The sequence below is a fragment of the Panthera pardus genome, unplaced genomic scaffold (genome assembly GCF_024362965.1).
Source record: "Panthera pardus isolate Hobbes unplaced genomic scaffold, ASM2436296v1 HiC_scaffold_24, whole genome shotgun sequence".
Lineage (NCBI taxonomy): Eukaryota > Metazoa > Chordata > Mammalia > Carnivora > Felidae > Panthera > Panthera pardus.
Genome location: NW_026526810.1, coordinates 124144614 through 124157052, shown reverse-complemented (window position 1 = coordinate 124157052; position 12439 = coordinate 124144614). Strand labels below are relative to the sequence as shown.

Genomic DNA, 12439 nt, shown 5'->3' with positions numbered 1-12439 from the left:
ACAAGGTGATGTGCCAGCACAAAGTTACATAACTTCTAGAGCATCTCTTCCTTGTGATAAAAACTGTTACCAATTTTATATTAAAATAAACATTAATATCGTGGAATTAAATGAAAAAAGTGCAAATATTTTTAAAATTAGAAGATACATACATGTAAAACTTTGACTTATGGTGGGCTGCATGGTGTGATGCACAGCAGACTCCTCAGAGGCACTCATTCATTCTCATGAATAGTTAGGAAGACTTTAGAGGAAGAGCTTGATAAGCATAGTTAACAAATTTCCTGGGGGATAGAATAAAGTTTCTTGCAGGGTATGGAATAGGCTTTGGTTGTAAAAACATTGTCATTTTAGATTCTACAGTGGCTAGCCATTTGTCTCTTTCTGACCATGTCACTACCACATTATGTCAACTTTAAAAGGATTAAGATAGGGGTTGCCTGGGTAGTTCAGTCGGTTAAGTGTACAACTCTTGATTTCGGCTCAGGTCACCATCTCATGGTTTGTGGGATCGAGTCCTTGGTCTGGCTCTCCACTGACAGCACAGAGTCTGCTTGGGATTCTCTCTCTCTCTCTCTCTCTCTCTCTCTCTCTCTTTCTCTCTTTCTCTCTTTCTCTCTTTCTCTCTTTCTCTCTTTCTGTCTCTCCCCTGCTCATGCTGGCACACTCTCTTTTCTCTTTCTCACAAAATAAATAAAATAAACTTCAAAAAAGAAAAAAGCTTTTGCTAACACTACCCTGTCTCTAAGGCCAGGAAATGTCAGTCTTCATCTAGGTTGATACTCAGCAGTATTTGGCCCCCTTAACCACCCCCTCCTTTTCAAAACATCCTCTTCCCAGACTTTGAATGTTAATTCTCTTTCCCTTTTCAGCCTACTTCTGCTTCCATTTTCTTTATAGGCTCATTATCTTCTGCCTACCAGTAGGTATTGGAGGACATCAAAGTTCATGCCTAGGCTTGTTGTTCTTCTTACTGTGTTTTCTCCCTTAGATAGTCTTATCCTGCCTCCAGTTTCAGTTTCCAGCCGTAGCCTGATGGTTCCAAATACGTTCCAAGGTCTCACTCTCATCTCTCCTCTGAACTCCAGCTGTGTATTTCCAGTTGTTTATTTAACATCACTTGGATGTCTCAGAGGCATCTGCAATACAGCGTGTCCCAAACTAAAACTCAGTTATAAGGCATCATTGAAAAAATTGTTTAACTTTACTGGTTGAAATGGTCGTTAATTGGGAAGAATTTGTATTGTATTAAAAAAGCTCGAAGAGGTTAAAATAAAAACCTCTTTTTTATTTTTTATAAATAAAAAAGACATTTGAATGTATATCTTTATATAGGCACTATATAAAGATATACATTCAAATGTCTTACTGAATACAAATCAGTTCCTCTTTTCCTTATTTCTTGAATGTAATTTTGCACATTTGTCTGATTATAAAAATTTATTTGAAAATCAGTGTTTGTAATTAAGCATTTTTCATAAACTCAGTATTTCCAAGGAACTTCATCATAAAAATCTGTGATTTTATTTCCTTTATTGTATGAAAATTTAGTATGAATCTTTAAACTACCTTAAAGTAATTAAAAAACTAAAATTCAGCATTTTCTTCTACTTCCAGCATATTTGGTCCTCTTATATTTCTGTTCAACAAAATAATTGTTCCTGAATTAATATTTGTATCATTTATATTTGTTTTATAATTTATAAATACTTGATATAGCTTCATAGTCATTTTAGACACATTTGAAAACTGAACTAATTCTCAAATGACTTGTTTTCATGTGGTCTCATTTTTTCTTTACAGAGATATGACCGAAGTTGTACATATTAAAGACAGGAAGGAGGCAATTCATGAGTTAAAATATTCCCCAGATGGAACTTACCTTGCTGTTGGATGCAATGACAGCTCAGTTGATATCTATGGCGTTGCGCAACGTTATAAAAAGTTTGGGGAATGTGTTGGGTCGCTTAGTTTCATCACTCATCTTGACTGGTCCTCAGATAGTAGATATTTACAGACAAATGATGGAAATGGTAAAAGACTTTTTTATAGGATGCCAGGTAAAAGTTTCTAAGTTTCTAATAAATTAATATTATTATTTATGGATTTTTAGTACCTGTAAAATATTTTAGAATTTGACGAGAAATAGAGTATAAAATACATTTGATTACAGGAAATTAAAGAAGATCTGAGCTCATGTTTCAGGCATTATGATCTTTTCCATCAGGCTGCCCTATTGAAATCTTTTTGGTTCTTCATTAAAACTTCTTTGCTTGGAGTATCTAAAACCTACTTGATGTTGAATTCCATGCTATGTGAGGAGTATTTGGTAAAGTCCTACTCTGTGTTAGAAAGTCAAAGTGCCATTTTTATGGGTGGAACTAATTAAATATAATTGCTAACAATGCCTGACCATAAATTGTTTGGGTTTTTTTTTGTGGTTACCTCAAATAAATTTTGTAAATATCCATTCTATAGCTAAAACCCTAAATTTGAGAGAGTTGCCACCAAAGATTTGTAAAAGAATTAGAGCAACCATCAAAATGTTATCTCTCAGTACCTCAGTTAGTTGGATGCTTAATGAATTAGTCACTAGTTTCCAACAACTTATTTAATAAAACTAGCTGCATAATTAAATTAATGCCTCTCCCTAAAAGTTTTTTATTACCAATGTGTGTGTAATTAGGACCGAATCCTAACGCCCTGATCCCTAATGTAAATGTATTACTCCCTGGCCATCCTTCCTTCATGGTCCTTCAGTTTTCTTTTTTTCTCTCAACCATGTATATTCTTAGGTTTCTCATTTAAAAGCTGATTTGCCACTTTCTTACAGCTTTTACTTGTTCTTCTGACTTACAGTGTTGTGACTAATCTGGTATGATTTTAGTAGGATTAATGTTTATTCTCCACTTGAGCGAACCTGCTAAGCTACATCAGAATCAAATCTGTGTGTCTCTAATTTCGGTAGTGGCGTTTTAAATAATTTCCTTTCATTTAGTTTTCTTCTCTCCTTACTGTATTCACCTACCTATTCATGCTACTCTCCTTTAACTGTAGTGCGAAGAAATTTTGGAGTTTACCATGTTATCAGTATAATTTATGCTTGAGAAAAAATAAAATGAAATAACTTCTTAAATTAAGACTATTATTTATTTTTAGGAGGAAAAGAAGTGACAAACAAAGAAGAAATAAAAGGTGTTCATTGGGCTTCATGGACATGTGTTTCAGGCCTTGAAGTAAATGGAATTTGGCCCAAGTATTCAGATATCAATGATATAAATTCAGTAGATGGAAATTATATTGGCCAAGTTTTAGTTACAGCTGATGACTATGGAATTATAAAATTATTCCGATATCCTTGTTTAAGAAAAGGTATTTTTTCTTTCAAAATACTATTAAGTAGCTCGTCTGTTATAAAAGACTTATAGGAGCACCTGGGTGGCTTAGTCAGTTAAGCATATGACTCAGTTCGTCTCAGGTCATGATTCATGGTCCTGTGAGTTCGAGCTTTGTGTCAGGGTCTGCGCTGACAGTGAGGAAGCTGCTTGGGGTTCTCTCTCCCTCACTCACACTGTCTGTCTGTCTCTCTCAAAACAAATAAATTAATTAGAAAAATTGTTTTAAGTAAAAGACTTTTAAGTTCTTGTAGAAAATTAGTTGAGATAAAAGGGTTTATATTTTTTTAAATATGTATACTAATTAATTGGTGAAGGGTTGCATGAAAATGAACAGAATTAGCTACATTTATTTTGCCAATTTAAAAATTGTTTGTTACCGTTATTTTGGACATGAAATTTTTATTAGAAGATTATTTTTGAATTCACATATTAAGAATTTACTAATACTTTAGCTCTTCTTAAAGAATCATTTTCTCTCCACTCCCAGAATTATTTGATAGAGTCAGGCTATACAATGATAGACACACTTTTCTTATTTCTGATTATCTTTAATCATTTAACTTGTTAAACATGTATCTTTTAGAAGACATTTTTTTCTCATGGCTTTTTCTCAAGAATCTCTCAGGTCATAATTTGGAACCTGTTGGTTTCTTGGTTGGTTTTCATGTACAGGTGTGTTTTTGTTTAAATCCTTAACATATATTGTTTTGGCATTTATATACTTTGTGTAAACAGTCAGGGTAAGATAAATAAGAGGTCTTATCATTGTTTATTTTCTACACATTTTATGTATCACCTTTTTTTCTTGGATCTCTACTTAAATGATGATATTAAACATTCTGTTCATAGACTTGGGGATAATTAAGTGAAATACTGTGTATTACTGTGTGGAACAAAGCATGGGACAAATAAATATTTGAGTTAGCTTATAACAAGTCCATAAGTACTAAAATAATTATATGAATAAACAATTAGTATCAGGAAATTAGTTTCCTGGAAACCAAAAATAAAATAAAACAGGACACAAAATAATTTTCATCATAAGTATTTTAAGCCTTTTTTTAACCCTTTTAATTTGAGTGTAGTTGATATACATGTTTTGTTTTTTTAAGTGAACTTGTCTCATCGTGGGGCTCAGATTCATGACCCCAAGATCTAGAATCGTGTGATCAACTGAGCCAGATGTTTTTTTAAAAAGTGTTTTTCACTATTCAGGGAAAGCAGAGTTTTTTTTCTGAGATTTAATTTTCAAAGAATTCTCTCATATAGCATGGAGCTTTAGATTAGGTGCAGTGAGTATATTCCTAGGGCATTAATATCTGTAGCAAATGTAGTAATTATTTTTACCTGGTCATTGGTAAAAGCTTTTAGATACATGTTAAAATGCAGTTCAGTAAAAAGTGAACAGCTGAATAGTTGTGTTTAAGTAGGTAGTTCAGATATGTCATTTGCAAAGGAATGGGAGAAGATATTTGCAAATAACATATCGGATAAAGTGTTACTATCCAAAATCTATGAAGAACTTCTGAAACGCTACACCCCCAAAATAAATAATCCTGTTAAGAAGTAAGCAGAAGACATGAACATTTTTCCAAAGAAGACATCCAGATGGCTAACAGACACATGAAAAGATGGTCACCATCAGTCATCATCAAGGAAATACAAATCAAAGCACAATGAGCTACTACCTCACACCTGTCAGAATGGCTAAAATTAACAATTCAGGCAATAACAGAGGTTGGTGAGAAATGTGGGAATGCAAACTGGTGTAGCCACTCTGGAAAACTATATGGAGGTTCTTCAAAGGTTAAAACAGAACTACCCTACGTCCCAGCAATTGCACTACTAAGTATTTATCCAAAGGAATCAAAAATACAGATTCAAAGGGGCATATGCACCCCAATGTTTATAATAGCATTATCAACAATAGCCGAACTATAGAAAGAGCCCAAAAGTCCATTGACGGTTGAATGGATACAGAAAATGTGGGAATATATATACAGTGGAATATTACTCAGCCATCAAAAAGAATGAAATCTTGCCATTTGCAATGACGTAGATGGAACTAGAGTTTATTAAGCTCAGTAACATAAGTCAGAGAAAGACAAATACTATATGATTTCACTTGTATGTGGAATTTAAGAAATAAAACAGATGAATATATGGGAAGGATAAAAAATATAGAGAAGGAACCCATAAGAGACTCTTAATTATGGAGAAGAAACAGGTTTGATGAAGGGAGGTAGGAATGGGGGGTGGGCCAAATGAGTGATGGCTATTAAGGAGGGCACTTGTGATGAGCACAGGTGTTATATGTAAGTGATGAATCACTAAATTCTACACCTGAAACCAATTTTACCATATATGTTAATTAACTAGAATTCGATTAAAAACTTGAAAAAAAAATAGGTAGTTTATGTTGAACTTAAGGGCCCAATTTTCCTAGAATTCTATGCTAGCATTTCTGTTGTGCCTTTACACTAAAATGGTAAATTCCAGATCTTGCCACCTCTGGGGTGTTGTCGATTCCTACTTGCAGGATTTCAACTTCCTAGCTGAAACTGCATCATCTGTAAGTAATGCTAAGTGTGTTAATAAAGCCTAGCTAAATCTCTAGTAATTAAAGTATCCTGTTTCTGGATCCTACCACGTAGCCAGGACATGAGAGTCAGTGGCGCAAAAGATTTTATTATGGGGGCGCCTGGGTGGCTCAGTCGGTTAGGGGTCCGACTTCGGCTCAGGTCACGATCTCGTGGTCTGTGAATTTGAGCTCCGCGTCGGACTCTGTGCTGACCGCTCAGAGCCTGGAACCTGTTTCAGATTCTGTGTCTCCCTCTCTCTCTGACCCTCCCCCATTCATGCTCTGTCTCTCTCTGTCTCAAAAATAAATAAACGTTAAAAAAATTTTTTTTTAAAAAGATTTTATTATGACTCAAGATGAAACTTGCTTAGTTAGAAGGTGTGTGAATTCAGTAAGATTAATCATGATGGTCTTAATCTTAGACATTGATTCTGCACACTGTTTCGTGTACTGACCCTATGCAAAAACAAAAATAATTTTCTGAGCTTTCTTAGTCAAGTGAATTGGATTTATTGACAGTTTTTATCTTTTGTAACAGGGAAGGATATTTCTGTTGCACAGTTATTTCATTTTTAAATATATAGTATAGTATTCTGAATTTTGGGAATATTTTACTGAAGTCTTAGAAAAATTAGTCTTATTTAGTCACTGCTTCAAGAATATAAATTGTTTTCCTTATTTTTCTTTTTGTGATATTTTTATTAGAAATTTATTTTATGGTAAAGGTTTTTATTTCTAGGCACTTGTGAGTTAGCTTGAGACTGGGTAAGTAATTGGGGGAACAGAAGATAGGATATAACTGCTGCATCTTTTTAAAAATATATATATTATTTTTAGAGGAAGACAAAGAGTGTGATTTGGGGAGAGGGGCAGAGGGAAAGAGAGAGAATCCCAAACAGGCTCCATGCTCAGTGCTGAGCCCAACTTGGGGCTGGATCCCATGACCCTGGGATCATGACTTGAGCTGAAATCAAGAATCTGATGCTCAACTGACTGAGCCACCCAGGTGCCACATAACTACTGCATCTTTAATGAATTAGTAGAAATATTTTAAGATTCTGTGTTTATTGAATTTATATACTTACATAAAGTTAGTATTACTAGAAAAATTCTCTTTTAGATTAGTTATGAAGTTTTACATTCTTTTTTTTTAATGTTTATTTTTGAGAGAACGCAGGTAGGGGTGGGGCAGAGAGAGGGGACAGAACATCTGACTCTTGATTTTGGCTCAGGTCATGATTGTTGTGGAATCAAGCCCCGTGTTGGGCTCCACACTGAACATAGAGCCTGCTTAAGATTCTCTCTCCCTCCCCCTCTTCCCTGCTTGTGTTTGTTCTCTCTCAAAAAAAAGAAGGGGGGGAGGGTAGGTGATGGGCATTGAAGAGGGCATCTTTTGGGATGAGCACTGGGTATTGTATGGAAACCAACTTGACAATAAATTTCATATATTAAAAAAAAGATACATTTCATGCATTTATTCTTCTGTGGTGGACATTTGAGTAATTTCCAGTTTTTGCTATTATATGCAAGTTTCTCAAAGATGTATACTTAGGAGTGAAATTGCCGGGTCATAGAGAATTTATAAGAAAATGCCAAATTGTTTTCCAAAGTGGTTATACCATTTTTAAAACCCTGTTGATCCACATCCTTTTCAACACTTGGCATTGCTACACTTTTTAATTTGTGTAAGTCTAATTAGTTTAAATGGTGTCTCACTGTGGTCTTAATTTTCATTTATCTAGTGAGATGGATCATTTCCCCATTGTTTTTGGTTTTCTGCATTTCCTTTTCTGTCAAACATGGGCTTAATATCTTTTGCCTATTTTTCTATGGAGTTGTTTTTTTTATTAAGTTATTTTATACTCTAAATACAAATGATTTGTAATTTTTATGGGTTGCAAATGTGTTTTTCCAGTTTTTTACTTACTTTTATAACAATTACAATAATTACTATTGTGCCTTTTGTTGACCAGTTCTTAATTGCAACGTAGTCAAATCTGTCTTTTTTTTTGATGAATAGTTCTGTTTTGTGTATTAAAATAATATTATACTAGGATCAGATAGGTAGTGTCATATTTTATAAAAAAAGTGTTAAGGTCATTAAAACATAGTTAAATAGGAAAATATCTTTTGTCATATTGCTACCATTTATTGAAGGGATTAGCTCATATTGATTTTATACTAAAATATACTTTAAAACAACTAGAAAAGAAATGGGATCACCAAAAAAATTTTTCAGTATATTGCTTTAGCCTCATCAAGAATTGTCTTCCCCTTCTCCTTTAAATCAGGAAGTTCCTATGACCATTCTGTCTTGTTCCCATAAATCTTTTCTCTGAGGGGCGCCTGGGTGGCTCAGTCGGTTGGACGTCCAACTTCAGCTCAGGTCACGATCTCGTAGTCTGTGAGTTCGAGCCCCGCGTCGGGCTCTGTGCTGACAGCTCAGAGCCTGGAGCCTGTTTCGGATTCTGTGTCTCCCTCTCTCTCTGACCTTCCCCCGTTCATGCTCTGTCTCTGTCTCAAAAATGAATAAATGTTAAAAAAAAAAAAAAATTTAAAAAAAAAATCTTTTCTCTGAAACATTCTAATTGATGACATACTATTTAGGCCTTACCTATTCTTCTGTCATTTCTTGTCTTAGGCCAGGGTTTTCATAGTGATGGAACTTTGAGAGTTTATAATCTAACTTCTATTAGAATGGAAATGGAGTCCAAGAGAGGTTACGTGATGTGCTCAAGCTCCTGTGCTATTAAGTAGTCAAGCAGACTCTTTAGCAAGCTGTAGTCTTTTTTCAATTTCTAATATTCTTTACATCACGTTTTGTCCCCTTTTGTAAGGGTTGGAGTCATGTTCATGCCCTCTGATTTCCTTCAATATTCTTCCCTCTTCTATAACCTAGTATTCTAACTCAAGTGTACAGACATAGTAAAGGGAAATGTGATCTTTGTTTTTCTTTCTTTTTTTCAAATAGTTAATGAATATTTCTTGTGTTCCAGGCACTAGGGGGATATAAACAAGATGCTATCCCTGTCCTCAGAGAGCTTATAGTTTATTAGAGGGATTAGCAAGTAAATAGATTATTACATTTCAGTGTTGTAAGTATAATTACACAGGGTAATCACAGGGAATTCTGGAAACATGTAGGATGATACTGTTGGTTTTAGTGAGTCAGAGTCACTTTGTGAAAGGTGGGACATTGAGGTTCACTTTTAAGATACCTGTTTCTCATAGTTAAATAAGCAGTGCTGATTATTAAATAGTTATTAATACTGTCCATTTAATTATAAATAACTAGCTTCCCTTAGACTTATTCTATAACTTGTTTGTTAAGCTGCCATCGTTCTTTCTTCCAGAGAGATTGATCTTTGAGTAGTTGTAGAATACAATTTGGAAGGGACTCAGAGGATTATCTATAACTTAGAGAGTTATTTACAACTCTCTTGGGGCTATTGCCCATTGCAGTTAATTAGAATACATGCTCATATAACTTCCTCATATGCCTAAATATGACAATATTAGTACATCTTAAAAACTCGGAATTTTGGGGGCGCCTGGGTGGCTCAGCCGGTTAAGTGGCTGACTTCGGCTCAGGTCATGATCTCGCGGTCCGTGAGTTAGAGCCCCGCGTCGGGCTCTGTGCTGACAGCTCAGAGCCTGGAGCCTGTTTCAGATTCTGTGTCTCCCTCTCTCTGACCCTCCCCCATTCATGCTTTGTCTCTCTCTGTCTCAAAAATAAATAAATGTTTAAAAAAAATTAAAAAAAAAAAAAGCTAAGAACTTTGTTTGCTGGAATCTCTGGCTTTACTTTCTCTTTTAATATATATATTTTTTCTTTTCGAGACAGAGTGAGCAGAGAAGAGGCAAAGAGAGAGGGGGAGAAAGAAAGAATCCCAAGCAGGCTCCGTGCTGTCAATACAGAGCCTGACACAGGGCTTGATCTCATGAACCATGAGATCATGATGTGAACTGAGATCAAGAGTCAAACACTTAATGACTGAGCCACCCAGACACCCTTCTGGCTTTACTTTTTAAGACTCTGGTGGCTAAGAGTACTTAAAGGACCCCATCAAAGAAAGTAATAGCCAAAGTCCTCTCAATGATTAAATTATGCATTCTCATATGAGAGAGATGGGACTAAATCTTACCGTATTGGACTTTCCTGGGTGAACTGTGGCAGGTTACCTATCTAGAAAGTTACTGACTTGTATTATTGCTACATAAAAAAAATTGGTTCCTAAAATTTAACAGCATTGCTATTAAGCAGCAGTAAATTGTAATTTTAGATGAGTCTTGGTCAAATCTTCTATGCTTTCATTAAGATGCTATCCCTAAATTCATAGCCAAGGTAAAAGTTCATCTCCAGATTTTAATTGATGGAGCTTTGCCATCCTGACATATAGGCCTTCTATAACTTAATTTAAAAATTTTAAAACATTGGGGCACCTGGTAGCTCAGTTGGTTAAGCTTCCAACTCTTGATTTCGGGTCAGGTCATGAACTCACGTTGTGGGATCTAGCCCTGCATCAAGCTTTCCACTGAGCTTGGAGCCTGATTGGGAAATTCATTCTCTCTCTCTCTCTCTCTCTCTCTCTCTCTCTCTCTCTCTCTCTCTGTCTCACACACGCACACTTGTGCATACTCTCTCAAAAAAAAATTTTTTTAAACATTGTCAAAATGAAGCCAAACATTATTGTGTCCAATGTACTCTAATAGGGATGTGTATATTTTGCCAAATATTAGGTTTAAGCAGGATGTAGAGAATGTTTTTTGAACTTAGAAACACAAAAGCGGTTCTTATAATCACACACATTATTTTTAAAAAATCGCCTACAGGGGCTTCTGCACAGCTTAGTAAGTGTCTGTCTGGTGATCTTGGCTCAGGTCATGATCTCTCAGTTCATGAGTTCGAGACCTGTGTCAGACTCTGCGCTGGCAGGATGGAACCTGGTTGGGATTCTGCCTCTCCTTCTCTCTCCCCCTCCACTACTCATGCATGTGCTCTCTCAAAATAAATAAACTTAAAAATAATAAAAATTAACCACAAAGTTAGACAGTTCCTTTACAGTTAGAGAAATCTGGTGTATAATACCTTAACCAAATGGTACAGCCTAACATCCCTAATGATAGAACTTTGCCCCTGGAAATGATGTATCCAAAAGGATACGTCACTTATGCCAAAAAAAACACATCATCTGAATCTAATCATGAAGAAACATTAGACAAGCTTAGGTTGAAGAACATTATAGAAAACATAGGTTTAAGGAATTACTATAAAGGATAGTTTTTGGGACAACTGGGCATATTTTATTTTTATTAATATGGGGTATTGTATTGATTTTTGAATGTTGAACCAACATTGCATTCCTGGCATACATCCCATTTGGTCATGCTGTATATTCCTTTCTGTATGTTGTATTTTGTTGATGGCTTAAGTTTTAGAAGGATCCTCTGATTGCTAGGACTAGGAGGGATGGGGGTGGAGTAGGCTAGTTGAATTTCACTTAAAAACCAAAGGGTTCAGGTCATAACATTCAAATTTTGTGATGTGGAATCAGTTGATGCCTTTGTGGCTGCAGGCTTTTCTTTGAGCAGTAAGAAAATGCCTCACAACCCTTGGGGTTCCTACCAAATTCCATTGTGAATCAGTAGAGCAAAGACTTACATCCCTTCATGTAGACTCATTGATTTAATTCAATAAACTTTTGAATTAATATTTTTACTCTTTGATCCTAGTTAAGATATTGGAAGGAGGATGTATTGGTTCAGGTATAGAAATTGTGGTTTGAAGTGGTATTTTTGTGTGTGTGTTGGCGTTTGTTTATCAATTTAAAGGCATATTTTTTTGTTTTAGGAGCCAAGTTTAAAAAATATATTGGCCATTCGGCTCATGTAACTAATATCAGGTGGTCACATGACTATCAGTGGGTTATTTCTATTGGTGGAGCAGATCACTCTGTCTTCCAGTGGAAATTTATTCCTGAAAGAAAACTAAAAGATGCTCTTCACATAGCACCCCAAGGTGAGTAGTATACACTGCCCGAACAGTAACCCTAAAGTAGTGATTTTACTGCTGAAATGTCATTAGTCTTAGTAAGTTAACAGTATAGTTTTTTTGTTAGTGGAAATGTTAAAATCCTAGCTGTATGTGTTTCCAGTCAGATTATCAGCATGGAATACAAAGTACTTTTGAATGTGTTTTAATCCATGGACGGATGAGTGAAATAAGTTACATTATCGAAACAAACATTCAGTGCATTCTTGGGGAGATAGATATCTAGGTTTCATATATAGTTATATATGAACATGATTATCTAGTGTTAATTCATTTGTTGCATATAGTATTTTCTAGATATTTTTCATGTTAATTATAGGTCATATTCACTTACATTTGCCCAACATTCAAGTTCGATGCAGCAGTTGTTGTGGCACCAGTAAAGGCATTTAAAGTAGCTGTTGAGTT

At 35.1% G+C, this 12439-nt stretch overlaps 1 protein-coding gene across 10 annotated transcripts in view; it reads left to right on the top strand.

Moving 5' to 3' along the window:
- The window catches only part of EML5 (EMAP like 5), a 184474-nt gene that overhangs the window by 63130 nt on the left and 108905 nt on the right, over positions 1-12439 (top strand). For all 10 annotated transcript variants that reach the window (XM_053889692.1, XM_019461971.2, XM_019461970.2 and 7 more), the window contains 3 exons: positions 1804-2060; positions 3160-3372; positions 11831-11998. In XM_053889692.1, coding sequence (XP_053745667.1) covers positions 1804-2060; positions 3160-3372; positions 11831-11998 — 638 coding nt within the window. The remainder of the gene's footprint in view (positions 1-1803; positions 2061-3159; positions 3373-11830; positions 11999-12439) is intronic.